The sequence below is a fragment of the Centroberyx gerrardi genome, chromosome 2, assembly GCF_048128805.1.
Source record: "Centroberyx gerrardi isolate f3 chromosome 2, fCenGer3.hap1.cur.20231027, whole genome shotgun sequence".
NCBI lineage: Eukaryota > Metazoa > Chordata > Actinopteri > Beryciformes > Berycidae > Centroberyx > Centroberyx gerrardi.
Genome location: NC_135998.1, coordinates 14,468,628 through 14,488,206, shown reverse-complemented (window position 1 = coordinate 14,488,206; position 19,579 = coordinate 14,468,628). Strand labels below are relative to the sequence as shown.

The 19,579-nt window shown below is 41.5% G+C and overlaps 2 protein-coding genes across 5 annotated transcripts in view; both read left to right on the top strand.

Annotated features, from left to right (window-relative positions):
- Positions 1 to 19,579, top strand: part of gnaz (guanine nucleotide binding protein (G protein), alpha z polypeptide) — a 256,720-nt gene that overhangs the window by 144,565 nt on the left and 92,576 nt on the right. The gene's annotated exons all lie outside the window — the stretch shown is intronic.
- The window catches only part of rai14 (retinoic acid induced 14), a 46,719-nt gene that overhangs the window by 6,982 nt on the left and 20,158 nt on the right, over positions 1 to 19,579 (top strand). For all 4 annotated transcript variants that reach the window (XM_078288338.1, XM_078288337.1, XM_078288334.1 and 1 more), the window contains exon 3: positions 17,616 to 17,746. In XM_078288338.1, the coding sequence (XP_078144464.1) occupies positions 17,616 to 17,746 (131 nt within the window). The remainder of the gene's footprint in view (positions 1 to 17,615; positions 17,747 to 19,579) is intronic.

Genomic DNA, 19,579 nt, shown 5'->3' with positions numbered 1-19,579 from the left:
GGGCACACACGGACGGACACACACACGCACGCACTCATACACTTGGACCGATGGACCCTTACTATTATCCTGCACAGCATATTATCTGTGTATTCCATTGTTGACAGTGGTCCTGGTTTTACCCCTTCACCAGCCCTACACACGGTCACACTACTTAAACCTGCTCCGCAGCTGCTAGACTAAGAGGGATTACCCAAGGCTGCCACGCACACACACACACACACACACACACACACACACACACACACACACATACTCTCCCCTTATCATCCAGTCTCCTCTCAAACTGTGTCTAATTGATGTGTGGATTATGCTGTCTCCTCTCTCACTCTAAACACAGCTGTTTTCATGGCTTACATTCATCTGGAACACATTACACAGGAGACAAAACTGTGTAGATTTACTGTTTACTGTATTCTGGCACTTTCAGAATGTATAGGATTTTGATTTGATATATCCTACATATTTGGTGGGGAAAATATTACAAGAATGGATTCTTCCCGGTAGTTATTAAATGTGGCCTCTGTGTTACCTAGAGCTATACTGCAAAGAAAATAACATGCTCATCATCTCCTGTGTTGTTACATCTGAAAACATGTCTACTGCACATAACTATAATGAAACTGGAGACTGGCTGAACCCATAAAACCGTATTATTTCTCCAGCTTCTCAGTACAACAGGGAAAAGGTGAAGAGTTTGATTTCACCATCTCTGACAAAATTACCGTTGCCATGGAAGTTGAAAACATTATGGAAAATTAGATCTTCACTCACAAGATAAAAATGTAAAAAATGAAAATCATGCAATAATAAAATGATAACACAGCATGTTAGAATAGAAACCCATCAATTATAGTGGGTCTCCTTGTAACTGAAGCACAGCCTGAAGTATCTCCACTTGGCTCTGTTTGATTTGGCCCGGCTTGACTTGGTTTGGCATGGAATGGTTTGGTCTGGCCGGGCGTAGTAAAAGGGTATTAGTACTGAGAGTGACAGTAAACCTTCTGGAACAGCAGAGCTTTAATCTGAGGGAGGTGGTGGGAGCAGGGAGTGTGTGTGTGTGTGTGTGTGTGTGTTTGAGGAGGGCTGTCTGTGTACTGTGTGTGTGTGTGTGTGTGTGTGTGTGTGTGTGTTAGTTGACAGCAGGCGGTAGCAGAGCAGTCCAAGGGGTGTCTGAGTTAGCCCTAATACTGTGATATGAGGGCACAGTATGAATGGTGAAGGCACAGTTCACCATTTATAGTGTAATGCTATGGAGTCAAATTTTTTAATTTTTAACTTTAAAGTGACATATAATGTGTTTTTCAGCTAATGATTATCACAATTAATACTCACTAAAATAAAACTAAACTAAAATATATATCTGGGTTTTTCATTCAAAGTTACAAGTAAACCAATAAATCAAAAAATATATATAATAATAAAAAAAAACAATAACATAAACGGTAGAAATGCCAGACTTGAATTAAAAACAGGGTTGCATAGAAAAGCAAGAAAATGTAATGAGAATGAATTATGCAAAAACAAAACATATTAAAATCTGTGATTTATAAGATGACACTGATTTTTCCAGGCTAAGCTCCTCCACTGGCAGTGATCCCCTTTGGTCTGTAGGATAGATACTTACTTTAGGATCTCAGACTGTGTTTCACCACATAGTGGGTGCAAACAGCTGAGATGTAGCTAAGGACCAGACCTAGCCAAGCCGTCAAAAGTAATGAATGAAATCTTAACATCAAAGATCCCGTGATGTGCGTTCAGTCTTTGTCAATAACTTGGCAAATGATATGGCACCGAGCCACTGCCAGCTGCAGCGGGAGAATGAACAGGAGAGAATGTGAGTCAGGCATGTAATCAGCCTTGTTACGACCTTGTTAGTATCTCACGTGCGCTCAGCTCATAATAATGATATTTCCGACAGCATTTGAGGGCTTCAAAATAGCTAGAACACCAAGTGGCAACATAATATTCCTGCGAGTTGATGTTAGTAAAACTGATACACACTGATTTTAGTTGTAGTGCTACACAATAAATGAATCAATTTGTAGCATTTGGTGACATCCGCTTTTTCAATTGATGGACAAAGTTTGTCAGTACAGTCATTGTCACTGTGACAGGTACTATGTAGGTTACCAAAGTAAAGTTGGTGGGAAAGAAAGATGTCCATGGAGCTGGTCTGTAGGACTAAGTCTGCAGGACGGTCTGCAGGACTAGCTTAACAGCAAGGGACTTTTTCTTTGATGTTCTTATATCAGTCTTGCTTAGCTCACTGCCGGCCCGTAGGTCAACTGGCCCACAGGGAAAACTCTGGAGCTCCACCTATGCTCAGTAGCTACTGGTTAGTTAACTGTTGATTGCACAAGCTACTGCTCTTATAATCCTGTGCTTCCACCCCTGGTTTTGACCGCACGGGCTTCCATGAGGATGTGCAAAATACAGACTAGACTTACAGACTATAGTTCACAGTAATCCAAGGAAAGGCAAAGGAAAATGGCTTAGGGCCTGTTTAGACATGGATCCAATTAAAACAGGAACAGCCCATGCTGTCTCTTTATTCCTTATCGCCTGTTTACATGAACTACAGACATACAGCCAGGGAAACCTGCTAGTCAGCAAACACATAAAGGACTGAGGATGGTAAAGGGAGGTGGTTGTGATCTGTGTCTGTTTGCTCGTTCATGTATGCGTGTGTGGGTGTGTGTCTGTACACCTTTGCGGGCCTGTGTCTGTGCATGTGCTCGTTTGTTGTGGCAGTGTGGGTGTGTGAGCAGTGAGCAGTGAGCACACATCCGTGTGTGCATGTATGTTGGTGCTTGCCTGCCTCTGTGTTTGTGTGTGTGTGTGTCTTGCGTGTGTGTGCATGTGTTTGTGTGTGTGTGTGTGTTTTGTACATGCACTCATATGTTTGTATGTATGTGTGAACATGCTTGTATGTGCAGGTATTTGTCTGTGCAGAGGTATGGTTGTGTGGGTTTGAAGGTCCTGAGGAATTTGTGTGGCAGTACTTGCAGTGTAGCTTGCCTCACTGGCACGGCTGTTGGCAAGGTTCAGTGCTAGATAAAGTCAGGGAGCTAGACAAGGGCCAAGGCTGATCACTAATCACTGATAATGACAACGGCACCAGAGAGAGAGACAGATCAGATCAGGAGGAAGAAAGAAGTGAAGATGAAAGGTTGTGGAAAGGAGGGAGGAGGGAAAGACAGAGGGAGTCGGAGTGTGAAGAATGAAGAGAGAAAAGAGAGAGGCAGAGAAGAGGAATTTGTGAGGGAATGAGAATTGATAGAGAGAGAAGGATGATGGGGATGAAGAGATAAGGATAAGGGATATAAAGAGAGTGGGATGATGGGGAAGAAAGTGAAGGAGAAAAACCCTGTTCGAAGGAGAAGACCAAGTCAGCAACCCCCCTCTAACCCCCCCAACCCCAAGTTTGGTTCAGAGGGGTTGTTTAGTTTGGCCTGCACTGAACAACTGGAACAATATCCATGCTGGGAGATGGATGGAGGGAGGGTTAGGCCTAGTTCACCTGAAAAAACGATGAGAATGTTTCTTTATGAGAGACTTCTAGCATTAAGTTGTTTGATTTGCTGCTTACTTCCGAGAACTGTTTTTACTTGCAAACATTTGTCAAATATGTTTTTTAGTTCTGTTTTAGCCTCCAGTGATTTAAGTGACAGAAATGACAGACAGGCTTTATGGCTATAGCTTTAAAGTGACTAGTCAGGCCTATTACTGCTTCCTTTATCAGGTTTGTTACCCAACATTTAGTCCTTGGAGCTTGATAGAATGATGAATGAGGCAGTGTTACTTTATTTTTTCTAGTTTGAGTCATGTTACACTGACATGTGCACACATGAATTGCGTGTGTATGAGCAGGTACAGAATGTGCATGTACTGTATGGAAGTGAGGGAGAGGTATATTTTTACCCCACTCTTGCTGACTTTATGAACAGGCCTCGGGTGTTACGAGGCTGGGTGCTTTCCAAGTCCTGCACTGTTTATTTATAGGGCAGGAAAGGCTATTTGTGTCAGCAGGAAGTGCTGCATGAGGACTATTTTTTACTGGAGGCCTTCAAGCTCCCATAAATGCCCTATCTTGGACTTCTGCATCAATCCTTCAACTTTAAAATGATCAATAAGCAGTCAGACATTTACCAGGTAGGGTCATTTTAATTTTAAGATGGAAGTCCCTGCGCTTCCCCAACCAGGGTTGTGCTCTTTTCAGCTGTGTTTTTCTCCAGGAATGCAGCCTTATTTGAACACCCCAAATCACATTCAAGTACTAAAAAGCAATAAAAACAAACAAAAGTCAAGCGATAGGTCTCATTGAAACAATTCCAGTTGTAAGACAATGTACATTCACGCATCTTCTAGGGAGACGGCAGATGTAATACACTGAGCAAATTATATATATGATATTGTCACAATGTCTGAAATAACATTTTTACTTTGTTTTCATCGTAGGCATTTAGCTGACGCTCCTATCCAGAGCAACTTAACAGTAACAGAGTAAAAAAGGCTTTGGATCCTAGAGCCATGGTGTGCTGTAACCACAGAACAATCTGTGCAATAACAGCAATAACAATAACAATAACAACAGCAATAACATAAGAGCTAATGAGAGAGGTAGAAGGGGAATGTTTTGAGAGCAAAACGAGAGGGTGATGTGGGTGAAATTAGATTGAAATTAAAATAAAGTTGGTCAAATGGCAGAATTGTTTTCATATTTTTTTTCATTGTCTTTATGTGCAGTCCAGATTCGACAGTATTGTGAAATACATGTGATATTCTGTGGCAGCATCCTTTCATTATGAGAGCAACCATCTGGTCTTTGTTTAACAGTCCTGTCTACTAACTCTCTTATTCTGGGTTAGAGTTTCAGAGGCCAGTAAACTATTGTGGTGTGTGTGTGTGTGTGTGTGTGTGTGTGTTATGTGTACGCGCATGTACATGTGTGTGTGTGTGTGTACTGGAGAGGGCAGTAAGCAGTTTCAGCTGCGGCCCGAGAGAAAGGATGTATTGTTTGGGGACATTTGAGCATCTGCTTTGTTGTAGATAAGAGGTTTGAAGTTTACAGCCATTGCTGATCAAAGGGCTTATAGATGTGTCACTCTCTTTCTTCCACTTTCTTTTCCTCTTTTCTGTATAATGTTCACTCTTCCATTCCTCTTTTTTGCTTCCTGTCTGTACCGCCCCCCCCTCTGTCTCTCAATCCCTCTCTCAAATATACAGTATATCCATTTTGTAACCTTTATAGTGGGGATTCCCCATTGGAAGAAAGTCTGTGTGTCTTCCTTCCCACCTAACCTACTTTTCTTTCTGCATTTATTTAGATTTATCTCTCATCTCTGCAGGTAATCCCACAGAGATTACAACTCTCTTTTACGTAGGGGAACAATGGGTATGATTCGGTGTGAGTGAACTGGGGCAGTAGGTGGTCTTATGTGCTTCGTGTTATGTTCAGTCAGTGCACTCGTCTGAGGCTGAGTGGAAGAAAAGTTAAGAAGAAAAAGATTTTTGTACAGAGTCTCAGTATTTTGCTTGTGCTGCATTATTGTCTTTGCCTTCCTCTCTCTTTCATCTCTTCTACCTAAATGCCAATCTTTGTCTGCTTGCCTGTCTTTCCATCTATCAGTTTTTCTATCTGTGTCTCTATCTTTTTAACCCTCCGTCACTCTGTCTGTTCTTTCTGTCTGTTCCCTTTCACTGTATTTAGGTTTTATTTTATTTCTTTAACCTTTAGATATCCCGGGAAAGAATTTAACATACCTGGTTCATGTTCATGCAGTTACACAATCACACTATGTGCAACCACAGAGCCTTTTGTCTCTATTCACCTGTCTGTCTGCAGCTCCTGTCTGCTTTCAACCCACCTGTGTAGCTCACTGTCTGATACTTAAGTTGCAGAGAGAGCCCCCGTAGCGAATCCTTAGAGAATACTCTTACTTTCTTCTTACTCTACAGACACACACAAACACACGCATGTACACAAATTGCATGGAGTTTATAAGTATGGCAGTGACCTTGTTTCCTGTTTGTTTTGTACTAACATGTTTACCTCTTTATACGTAGTATTTAGGCGTTTGCTTTTCCATATAGGCTTTTTGTTTCTGTAGCATCCCTTTTCCTTCTTTCAGCATTTTGTTAGTATTTTAGAAAGTAGTGAAGAAAAACAGGAGAGTGAAGAGGGGACAGGTGGATTCAAAAGCTGCAGGATGTTGACAGAAGTCACACACATAGTCTCTCTGTCCAGAATAAAATCAAAGAAGAACAAACACCTTTTAATCTGTAGATCAGCAAAGATGTGATTTTGTCCGCTTTGGAAGGAAATGTAGAGGGTTTTCTAAGGTAAATGTTTTTCTATTGAACTGCCATATCCTCTAAGTGGCTAAACTCTATAAACATACAGAATGTAATGTAGGAATTGCTCTTTTCCGGTCTTGGTTTGTTTTTCCTTCAGAGAACTGAGGAGGTTCAGAGGAACAGGAAAGCCATTCTGGAGACATGTTTATGCAGAAACCATTAGATTGACGAACGCTTGATGTACTTGATGAGCATCTGTTTTCTTTAGATTCTACTCTAGGCTTGTAGTGATGCTTGGAAGTTGGAAGACACATTTCCATACATACAAAGAGAGAAATGTATACCTGTAAGACACGGGTGTAATTTCCATCTGGTATTAGGAGGGAAGTATGGAAGAAGGAATAAGAGGTGAGAGAGTCACTATATACTATACTAAATTATAGCAATACCTAGAGCAATTAAAAATACACTTTTTAATATAGTGAAATGCTGATTGATATCTATCCTAAAAACTCCCCCCCCCCTCTCTCTCTCCCTCTCTCTCTGCCTCTCTCTCTCTCTCTCTCTCTGCATGTCTCTCCCAATTCAGTGTCCCTTACCCTGTTCCCTATCTCTGCACCTCTTTCTCTCTCTCTTTCCCCCCCCTGCACTCTTGTCCTTGTCCTTGCAACCAGCCTCTGGCGTGGACAAACAGGAAACACTTAGTGTTATCAGCAGGCTCTCTGTGTGTCTTAATGAGTGTCAGGCTAAAGACAGAGTGGGAACAAACACTACCGTCCACACCCTGATCCCACTGTAAACACGCTTATCACTGAACAAGAGACGGAGAGAGAGGGAGAAACTGAAAGAGAGGCAGACAGACAGAACCAGAGAGAGAATGGGGGTGGTTGGGGAGAGGGGAGAGAAAGCGAGAGAGCGAGAGAGAGAGAGAGAGAGAGAGAGAGAGAGAGAGAGAGAGAGAGAGAGAGAGAGAGAGAGAGAGAGAGAGAGAGAGAGAGAGAGAGAGAGAGAGAGAGAGAGGGACAGAGAGAGAGGGACAGAGAGAGACAGAGAGAGAGAGAGATCCATTTAACTGCTCAGTTGTACATACATAATGATAGTGGTCTTACTGGTTTATAATCTCCTGATTAGTGACCCATTACTTATTGCTGGTGCAACCCCATGTGGGCTAAACCCATGCTGTCCAGTGCAAGCCAATGTAGGCTAAGCCCACAGAACCCAGCACAAGCAGATATTGTCCAAAGGCATTTCGAGTTCATGCCTTGTGTGCTGGCTTAGCTGTCGCCCCGCGATTTGGGGCCAAATCGCCTCGTACAGTAACTGATGTGCTGTGTGCTCTGCTGTGGCCAGATGCTGCAGCAGGAGGAGTTGAAGGGGTTTTTTAGATGCCAGGAGCTTGGGCTGGTGTCATCGATTTTGGGTATTGATATTAGTTTTACAGTATTAAAAATTAACAGAATACATCAGCAGGTTTTCAAGTTTTCTACTTAGTATGCAAAAGATAGACCAAATTGATGAAAATCTTTACCGCTCATATGCTGTGCACCAATTTCTGAATCTTGTGATGTGAGTGACTCCACCTTGTTTTTCCCTCCTTGCTCAGTGGTTTACAACCCTTTTCCCGTGAGGACACAAGTACTCAATTGAGTTTAGTTGATATTCAACAAAATTTACCATGTTTATTTTGCACTAATCTGCTATCTTGCAGCTACCAGATATACAGCATATTTTGCATTGCATGGACTCATGAATGCTATTAAACCATGACAGAGATCATTTAATACAAAATTTATAAAATAAAAAAAATACATCAATTATTTCCCCAGAATGAGGACCTGTAGGCGAACTTTGAATCTTAGTGGTGGGTTCTTTGAATATGTCTTCTTATGTAGATCAGGAGACACGTGAAAAATGATGATTAATTTTGAAGATTTTATCTTCCCCACCAGTGCACGCCACTCACTAAGGGGTCTACTGCTAACACATGTCGGCTCACTCTCCAGAAACAGGCAAAATCCCCCAGGCAAAACAGGCGTTATAGGCTACCCCTTTTTGGCTCGGAAAACACTTTGTCCAATCACTTTTTCTGCACTGATTTTGTACCTCCTCTGTCAGCACATGGTTTTTTTCACCAGCCTCTCTGCGATATTGTGTATGGGATCGAAACTGGGGCAGCGCATTCCGCTCCACTTAAACCTGTCCATTAGAATGCAGCCTAATGCTATCAGTGTCACTCTGCTCCATCGAGATGGCCCTTCAGTTTAGGTCAGCCTATTAAAATCACATAGGCCATTAGGCAGGATCATGCTATACAGTACATCAGTGTCTCTCCTGTAATTTCTTCTAGCAGCTTCGTGGTTGGGGGTATTTTGTTTTGGGGTCCAAGTCCATTCCATTTTTTTATATTTTTTTTTATTTCCTTTTTTTTCCCACTTGTAGTTCTTGTTTTGTTGTAGTGTTAAAATTGTTGTTATTGGGATACTTTTATTTCACATGTTCTATATCAATAGTGGCTGTTTTCTTTATATGCATACATGTTTGTTCATTGTTTTTATTAAAAGGTTACACATTTTATCACTAAATTGTAAGTATCTGTCAGGTTATGGTAAAAGGCACTCAACATGTGTGATATTCCAAGTTCCAGAGGAGGGGATTCTTACCTTACATTATAATCAGGTAGTCTTATATTATCTCTCATTCTATTTTTAATTGTTGAAACCATTATTTTTTATAAGGAAAACCCTCAGAAGCAGAATTCACGTTATTCCTATGATCTTGGATATTTAATTCATTATTTGTGAATCTCAGACTCAGAATCGCTTTAATTGCAAAGTACAATAAATTAAGAGTATTTTGTTTTGGGGACATTTGTGCAAAGATATGACAAGTATATACTGTACAGCTGCTGTAGAATAGTAGCAAAAACACTTTGATACTGCACCTATGGTAGGAGTAAGAATTCAGAGGGTTTCCTTGGGTGCATCAGTTGAGGAATACTGTGCAGAATACTGTAGAGAAACCCACACACTATCCGCCATGGGCAAAAAAGCCTCAATGAATCAGTATCACCGATGATAGTCTGAGGACTGAAATGTTTGCTGCTTTTTAACTTTGTGCAGCTGAGCACTTTTTTTTGGCACCTATGTCTAATTAAAATATGGATTTAGCATCTATCTCAGCATAAGGACTGATTCACTAAGGCTTTTTTGACCAAGTTAGAAGGTGTGCAAGTTGTTCTACTTTTGATTCTTGCTGTTGTAGAGTGAAATGCATTGTGTGTCCAGTAGTGTGATGCTTCAGTGTACTGAGAGAAAGTTCTACTGAATATAATGACATGAATGAATTAGGGCTGCAGCTATCGATTATTTTAGTAATCGAGTATTCTACCGATTATTCCATCGATTAATCGAGTAATCGGATAAGAAATACTTTTGCTTTATTAAAGAGCAATAGTAAATATACAAAAGAGAAAAGCTGTCCGCACGAAGCTGTCCATACGACACTGTGATTTACTGAAAACGAGGTGAAATAATAATTATTATTGATATTTATTACTAGGCCTAAATATCATACAAGTTCATAAGACTGGCTAATGTACATTTATTTACTATGTTGAAGGGTTGCCCTACACCTGCTGACCCTACTCACTGCAATCAAACTAAACTGAATATACCTGCTGTATTGGACTGGTGCATTTTAGGCTCCAATTGCTACTTACACCACCTGATATTTTGCTTTCTGGGGTATTTTATGCATCACTGTGAGGGGAGTAGGTGTGTGTGTGTGTGTGTGTGTGTGTGTGTATGTGTGTGTGACTATCATAATAATAACATGAATGAAGCTCAGGCTTTCACAAATTGACTGCAGCATTTTATTTTCTGTGGTTATTTTCTTGAGCAAAACTTAGCTAACTTAGGGACATCATAACTAGCCACCATATTGATTTACGTTCTTAACTAGCCATTACATATAGCCATAATTAACGTGCATTCTTTACTAGCCTTCATCTCATCCCGTTTTAATATTAAGTGCTGACTCCGCCCACCCGGGCCAGTTTCGGCGTACGCCGGTAGCAATTACAAGTGGACCCTATCCTACAGTCCCTGCTCTCAGCGGAGGGAAGGAGCTACGCTGTGTGTGGGAAGCGCTGTGACCGTCAGACCCCTCTGGATTAGACAAGCAAGTAGAGAAAACCGGCATCAGCCGAACCAATTTATTGCCAAATGCTTTGGGATTCAACACATTAACATTGCTTCCCATGGTCAGAAAAAGTCGGCAGATTTGTCGCTAGTCGCTCTTGAGAAATAAAGTCGCCAGGGGGGTCTGAAAAGTCGCTAAGTCTAGCGACAAAGTCGCCAAGTTGGCAACACTGGATCCGAAACTTTGGACACTTTCTGTCGTTTTCTCTGGCCTGTCTCTTCTCTTCGCCCCTCGCTATTTTCTCTCTCTTTCTCCAGCGCGTTGTGCAACAGTAATAATCATCCATGCGAAACACTGAGTGTGTATATAGTTATATGGATTAAACGAAGCTTCGATGCAAAGAATTTGCATCGATGATTTTTAGTAATCGAGTTACTCGAGTTTCTCGAGGAATCGTTTCAGCCCTAGAATTAATTTTATCTTGACCACTGGAGAACCTGCATTCCATCCTGACACACAAAAGTGTCAAAGGGTCTGAAGTACACAGAGTTGTGCAGACATTGTAAGTAATGACTTCCCTGTTATACAAAACATGACAAATTGCATGGTAACAAATAGTAACAGTAGACATTTCTATTTGATAGTGAGGAGGAGTCCAGAGTTTGTGGAGGAGGGTTGCAGGGGGTGAGTCTTAGGAGGGGTTGGGAACAGCGCTTGGGAAGAAGCCTTTGAGGAGATGGGTGGTCTTGGACTGATACTGTTTCCCACAGGACAGTTTTTAGAAGACATGGCTGTGTGGATGGGCAGGGTCAGTGGCTGCCTTCCTGCCCTTTTCTTTTGGCCTAAGTATCCTTCAGTTTCTTATAGAGGGCAGCTGACAAGGCAATGACAACATGGACAACTCTCTCCCGAAGCTAGTAAGAGACCCAATAGTTGACAAATGGGAGTCTGACTTTGTGGGCACCCAGGATGTTACTGTGTGCTTTTATATTGAGCTTTTTTAATTGTAGTGCACAGCTCTGATTGCCCTTCTCACTAAAACTGCACTAATTTCTAATTGCCAGGTTTGTCCTCTTACTGCCCTACAGACGATCTGACAGGGTTGTGTGGTTGACCACATTCAACTCTGCTCTGTCTCCTCTGGGTTTCTCTATGTAAATCTTGGGTGGGTGAATTTCAAGGTTGAGCTGTGCTAGTGGTTTCATTGTAAGGCCTGTTACAAAAGCCTTCATCTTCTATCTGTGAACAACTATGTGCAACTTACATTATTCCCATCATCCTTCCTCAGCTGAACTGAGTGCACTTCCATCCAGGCTCTGTACCGGAATTAGGTCTTTTTTGATATCCATCTGTGTCATGTTTGACACGCTCTGCTGATTGAACAACTCTGAAAATCATGAGCATTTCATACCGCAGGTGGCACCTTTGCCGCATGAGTGAACACCAGGAACACAAATGGTTAAATCATAGTGAATATTCTTATTCCTGTCCACATGTCTCCCTTGATTTATTGTGTGGGAGTCTTCTTTAACAAAAGTACAGTGTTGATGCAGCACATGGAGCACATCCAGTATATGAACTTGCTGCAGGCATAAATTGTTTCGTTTCCAGTAAAGGTAGCGGGTCTGGCTTGTTAAACACAACCAATATATTTGCTTTGGCAAAGATATTGGAAATGAGTAGATTCAAGTCCATCTATTCCTACAGGAATATGCATCAGCTAGAGGGTAAGAACTTGCACATGCAGACACCATGAACAATAACAAAAGTTGATTGCCAGTGTTTTATTTGATACAACAATGGATCACAATTGACAAAGTATATAACTGCCCACTAAGTCCATTATGTTCATTGTATGTGTTTTAGCTAGATAGTCAATAAGAAGTGTCACAACAACATCTGACACGTTACATAAGGTTCCATATTAGTTTTGCATATGCAAAATATGGAAACGTGGAAACTTATGCAACATTGTTTTTGGCTAACATTAAGACAGTCATGTGTGGTCAGTAGCTTATTTGAATGAAAGTAGCTTACTAGGGCAACAAAAGCTTATTGAAAAAAGAAAGATACTCAACAAAATATTTGACACTCTACCTATGCCATTTGATGAACACCCTTAATCCAAAGCACCTTCCAGTACCATGGGTGCATTCACTCCAAATGAATGCACCCAGTCAAAACAGAAGGTGTCTGGTTTGCATGTGGCTATTTTGGCTTAGATGGAATTCTGTGTGACTTTACTCTTTTGCATTACATGCAGTGTTTCCCACAGAATTCGAATGTATTTGTGGTGGTAGGTGGGTTGGCAAATTATCTAATGCACTCCATTTTAAATAGTTCCATTTGTCAAACAAATAACTAACCTGTATATATCTAAAGTACTTTGTGTCAAAGATAACATAACTTAAAAATATAAACAGTGCTACACTGTTCTGTTTGTTGTTGCTTTTGTCTACAAGGTGAAGAATAGAAATGAGACCCCTTTTACAGAGAAATCTGCTTTTCTGCCCCTCTGCCCTGCTACATCTCTCTCTGCTGTCAGTCTCTCCTGTATCTTTACATCGTTACATTACAGCCTTTGACATTATTATCTACTCTGTTTTACTGCTCAGCAGCTCCTCTGGTCCAGACTGTTCCTGCTCCTCCTCAGGACGAGTCCTTTTCCTTCTTTGAAAATATTTTTCAATATTAATCTGGATTGAGGGAGCAAACATTCAGAGTCAGAGTTAAAAAGTTAATATGAATGTTATCAGTCCACTCAGTGGATACTGACTAGCAGCTAGGCTATACAGCGGGCTAATCTCGGAAACTCAGCTGTATTCCGAGTAACGTTAACTGTTAGTTCTTCTTTTCGGGAATTCAGTCGGCCGTCTTCTTGGCCAAGGAGGTTCTATATTAACAGACGGGTCCGGTGAGAGAGCGAGTGAGAGAGAGAGAGACCGAGCAACAGAGAGAGAGAGAGCAAGCGAGAGAGAGAGAGCGAGAGAAAGAGAGAGAGCGAGAGAGAGATCGCGTGGAGCAATTAGGGGCTGAGCGAATCAATGCGGTACACGCAGTTCTACGATTAAATAGTGAGAAAAAAAAGAAAATTTGTGGCGGTCAGTGCTGATATTGTGGCGCCCGCTACAAAGTTTTCTGTGTGTGGGAAACCCTGGATGGGTAGAACGAGGGGAGATTGTCCACTAGTTAATCGATCGCGGATGGCGTGGTTCTCTCGGACGGATAAAAAAAATAAAAATAAAAAATGCTAAAATGGGTCGCCAAATATACTTTGGCGGCCGTTAATATACCTGGGCGGCCCGCCCAAGTAAAGTCTATGTGTGGGAAACACTGACATGTTTCTTCCTGGTTTAGGCATGCAACACAAACCGAATGCCAAAGCCAAACATATCAATACACATGACCTACAACTGTACATTATGGAGCTGTTTGTGACCACTTTAAACCAGTTCCCCAGACTTTTTGGCAGTCTAAACTAGACTGAATTAAATCACATTCAGTGACAGCGCACCATCAATGATTGAAAATATGACTGCCTCTCTTACTTGATCTGTCATGTTTGTTTTGTCACTGCTGCCGTTTTGCAAATGCATGGCGGCAGTATATTCCACCCGTCCTGGTGTCCACCTGTCACGTGACCAGGGGCCTCATTTATAAAACTGTGCGTATATCCCACACTAAAAGGTTACGTATGTACAAAAGAGGACAAGTGCATACAACAAAAAAATATCTGATTTGTAAAACTGTGTGTACGCTTTATAAATCCTGTGACCGAGCCTCACGTCCCACCTTGTTCACTTCCACAATTACCCATAAGTGGTTAATGAAACGGCCTTCATGAATACTGATATGCATATAAATGTACTTGTCATTCTGTTCTCTTTGTGTGAGAAAATGGTGCGGTTGAAAATGGGAGGTTGAGACGAGGCCAGAAGTGTTTGGTGGCCTCAGTTCGGGTATCACCAACCATAAAAAGTTTGAGTGGCAACATGTCACAGCAGCAGTTAATGCTGCCAGCTCTGAGAACCGGATCCTTTTAAAAAGAAATGGTCCAATATAAATGTTGACGCCAAGAAACGAAGTGCTGCACATCAACAGAGTGTCAGTGCCAGTGGAGATATGATTACTAGAAGTCTGTGTAATTTAATATCAAGCCTAAAGAACTGATTGAAAGTGTTATTAGGGCATTTTATTTTATTTCACTGCTTTGACATCAGAGTCGCCATTCCAAAATGTGTGAACAAATGGGTCAAAGTTTCCATACAGATACGCACATTGTCACATCAAGTTTGGTTTTTATAAATCCACACTTTTGCGTGGAAAGTGGTGTGCGCATCTTTCTAGCCCCGATTTGTGCGTATGCAGTGTTTGTAAATGAGGCCCCAGGAAAGGTACTGGGTGCCCTTAAACAAGTTCAGTCACTGTTTCAACTGGAAGTACGTTGAATAATGGAAGCAAACCACTCTCAAAGTGCCATTTCATGTTGTCTTTAAAGAAATTTGTAAAACTAGGGTGGCAGAAGCACAGGGAACATTCAAAATTAACTCTGTCTCATCTTTAATTCCTTTTCACTCAACACACTTGGAAAGAAGCAAGTCACAACTTTGAGTACCACAGTAGGCCTACTATGTTTCATTTCTTAGACATTTTCTTTTCCATTTTCTTCTGCTATGTCCCGTTTCCATTTCTCTCTCTCTCTGTTTTTCTTTTCCTTCCTTCTATCATCTCTTGAGTGTGTCCATCTTTAGTATTTGATTGCGGTGGTTTATTCACTGCCTTGCTCTGACGCATGACTTATGAAAATCATGAGACCATCATCCCATTCCCATACCGGAATACCGGTCGGCGAACCCGGGCCACCTAAGTGAAAACAAGGAATCCTAACTGCTAGACCATATGCGATGTGTCTATTCTAGCTTCAGCTATCTACTGCTGTGTCATATTTCACTGCAAGCCAATCACAGTGACAGACACTAAGAGCCTCACGTTGTCTCACTTCTCTGTTCCACTTTCACTTGCCCCCATGTATACACACACACACACACACACACACACACACACAGCATACAGTAGAGCAGTACAATGGAAAAACATAGAATACAACACCTAAGGTCCACTTCTCAAATGCTGAAATGTAAACTTATGGAAATTGAATGAACTATGCTGTTGCATGTGCACGCATGCTTGTGTTGCCATCTGACATGTATGTGTGCATGAACGTGATATATATTCTGCGGGCACGATTGCCATTTCAAATGTCTTTTTCCATAAGTTCTCTCTGGGTGTCAGATGTGCTCAGCTGAGTGTGTTTATACCCAGTGTGTTATTCCCAGCCTGTCAACTGTCTCCTCTTACAGCACCTCCTAAATAGTATCTTACCTCTTGGTTTAGTGATATGAAAATTAGAAAACGAGGAGTCATTGATATAATTTGTGTGTGGCATTAGTATATAATATAATGATTTATATGAAAGGGTGAACAAATTACACTGCTTAGGCGTACAGTTTCTTCTATATTTCACTTCCAGAACGCCACCAAAAATGTATTCTCTTTACTCCCTCATTGGTCCTACTTCCTGGTTCTGTGACTCCGTAGCTCAGCGCTCTTGCTAGCGGCTTCAGTGATGGAAGGGATTTTTATAGCCTAGCATTTTTCCACCAGCTGTGCAAAATGTACTGCAGTGATAGCATTTGGGTGTATGCCACAGAGGCTATTTACACCATGTATCACTATGTTGGCTTATTGCTTCCTTAAAATAGGATACAGTTTGCCACCACAACTATTCAGGGAGTCAGAGAGTTCATCCCCTTATCATGTGTAGGTCAGTGGGCTATCAGGTCAACTCTAATATTGTACTGCATCCTAATATGTACAGGTTGTGGTAGTGGGGGGTTTCCCTGATGACTGAGTCGACTAATGGACTTTAAACTGCCCATATGTTTGGACTGCGTGGGTTCAAATCTCCCTCATACTATGCTGTCAGGTTAAGGAATGGAATTTATTTACATCCAGTGTATTTTCCATCCCTTTCCTATCTATCTTCACTGCAATGTATGAAAAACAGATAAAACGCTGAAGGAGGATGAGCTGTCCACTCTCCTTCAAAAAGCCTAAATGGTCGGCCATATGTTTAGGTTATGGTCATGGTTGTTCTTTCCTGGTTTGGCATGCCTGATTATGGTTTCGCATAGTTTGTGTGTCCATCCCTGTGCTTTTCCATATGGTTACAGTAGATGTGTTTTCCTTATGGTTTTCAGTGTTTAGTTGTGTTTTTGGCAGGACAAAGTGCTGTGGCGGACAGCTCTTAAAGCTTTGCTGTGCTGTGTTGTGTGCCATCAGACTGCAATGTAGCAAGATTGCCTTTGTATGAGGTCATGCTTGAAGCTCTCCAATAGCTGACTTCTCTCTATCTGAACAAGCTGTCAACAAAACTAATGTGGGGCCATTTGCTCTGTGTGTGCCTGTGTCTGTGCGCGCTAACACACACATATGAGACCAATTTACAACTTTGCATTTACATTTGCACACACATGCACATGTGTTAGCATGAATATGTATGTGTGTTTCACTGCGTGTGTGTATGTGTGTGTGTGTCCACATGGGAATATGTGTGTGTGTGTGTGCTGGTGTGTGTTTGTGTGTGTGTGTGTGTGTGTGCAAAAAGGCACACTTGTTTTTGTGTGGACCATAGCAGAGCCAAAATAACATTCTCTCCTCCTGAGGAACATTACTCACATTCAGGGCATCTCAGCCATTTTTACTGAGTTTTATTGGAAGGAATGTATACATCATGATTAGAGAGAGGGCGAGGGGCTGATGTAAAATATTTTCTTTGTAATAAGAATCATAGATACACACAGTAATAATATAAGTATCTGTAAAACTATTCCGACTGCTGAGGAGTAATTTCATTGTTCTCATCGCACTTTGATGCTTTTATTCTGTGATTCTTAATTTGAAATACATTAAATTTTTATGCAATACGTAAATAACACAATCATTCTCTTATTTTCTTTCCCCTCCTCTCTCCCCATTCTTTTTGATCATTTTTCATATCTATTTCTTGCTTTTCTCTCTCTCTCTCTCTCTCTCCCTCTCTCTCTCTCTCTCTGTCTGTCTCCCTCCCCCCATTTCTCTGTCTGTCTCTCCCTCTTCCCTACCACCCCCTGTAGGCCCATGAGTGGAACAAGAATGATGAGCGTCTGCTCGCTGCGGTGGAGCATGGCGAGGTGGAGAAGGTGGCATCGCTCCTTGCCAAGAAAGGTGCCAGCGCTGTCAAGCTTGACAGCGAGGGCAAATCAGCGTAAGTACAAAAGGACAAAACAAGTGGGTTTTGTACACATTTAGCCAACACATAAATCTCACTTTTTAGTGCGTGCCTACTGCTGCAAATCATTCCTGCAGAGGAATTATTATTTTAGAATAATAGAGAGAATAGTCTGCATTGGCTTCCTTATGACAAGTAGAAAAAGTATATGATATCACACCAAAGGCTGACTGTATGCGTTTTATAAAATGGAAGGTGCTCAGTTTTATTGGCTGAAGTTCTAAAAATGTGCCTGACATACTCAGTAAAATAACTTAAAGGAGGTTAAGTTATAAGATACCCAAAATATATTATAGACTGCCAAGCTGAAGTTTCATTACAACTTGTCATCATAAAAAAGGGCACCATCTCTACTGGAAAATCAGTGTTTTGACCAAAGTTCAATTTTAAGAGCCATGGCTATTTCTTTATTGGGAATAAGAGAAGTATACATTATTTTTCCATTTTGGAGTAGGTCATTGTCAAAAAGTGGTCATGAGGAAAAAAATCCTGAATTCCCTCTCCCTTTCTGTGCCTTGCATCACCAGTCTAGAGGTACAAAGTCCTGTTCATCTTCCTCCTCGTCCACCTGTCCATTCTCTTTAATTATCGGCACTCCACCTTGCAGTGAGCATGCAGCACACAATGACCGTTTTTGCTTGTCGAGAGGTTAAGGCGTGCTTTTTCTAGTTATATAGTGCTCTAGTCATGCGTGCTTATGAAGCAAACAACTTTCCCAACAATAGAGGCTTTATTAAATGTAGGATTTGCTGTGCCTTCACTTCATTTCAGTGGGTTCCAGGCCATGAGGCAAAGCCGAACACCGAACAGTGTGGTTCTCAGTTTTTATGGCATGTAATTCTCATAGGCGTGCAGACGATGGGTTGTATTTCCCCTTTCAGGATACACAGGATATGATGTAATTATCCTTTGTACCATTTTGGGAAAGCACCTATGTAGAAACTTAGCTTAAGTGTTAGAGGAAAAAGGGTGAGTTCAGGTAAGGCACTGAGGTAATGAAGAGGCCACAGCCCATTACATATTTTTCATTGGATTAGGCCCATGACACTTCCAGAAGGCTCAGCATCCCAGATCCACATCCACTCACAACACCAGCACAGCTATGGTTACCTATATGCTACCCTGTATCTACACTTTAGCCTAAGTCACATTTCCCAGTCATTTCTAAGCTTGCTACTGGTCTGAACAATAGTAGGCTCATGGGACAGCTTACCCTTCTGGCTTGATTAATTACTGAAAAAAAAAAAGCCTAGAGGCAGCAAATATTGACGATTTCACGAGAAAAAAAGCACAAAGCTCATAAACATGATAATGTATTAGTTTTATTATAATTTCAATCATTTTGCAACCCTTTAAAGTCATTGAGCAGCCTCTGTGAGATCCTCTGTTTTGAGAGCCAGGTTCTTTGTGTCTGGAGGCAGCGGAGCTCTTTGCCCCACTGGTTGAGATTGTTGATAACACAGAGGCTCAGTGTTAATATTTGACCTCTTTCTTTTCTGAAACACAACACCCACTGACCTCAATGTGTTCAGCAGCTCACGCCGAGCCAATAACATCCACTCACATGCACACATGCAGGGACAAATGTATGCGTGTGTGCTCACACATAGAAACACACACACACATACACACACTGACACACATTGGCACACACAGGCTTTTTATTTCACCAGTAGTTCACATCCTTGACCTTCCCTTGGTGTGTGACTAGGACACACACACGCACACACACGTGCGTGGGCACACGCACACACACACACACACACACACACAGCCTTTGTAAATCATGATGGATGTGGTGGTTTGGGA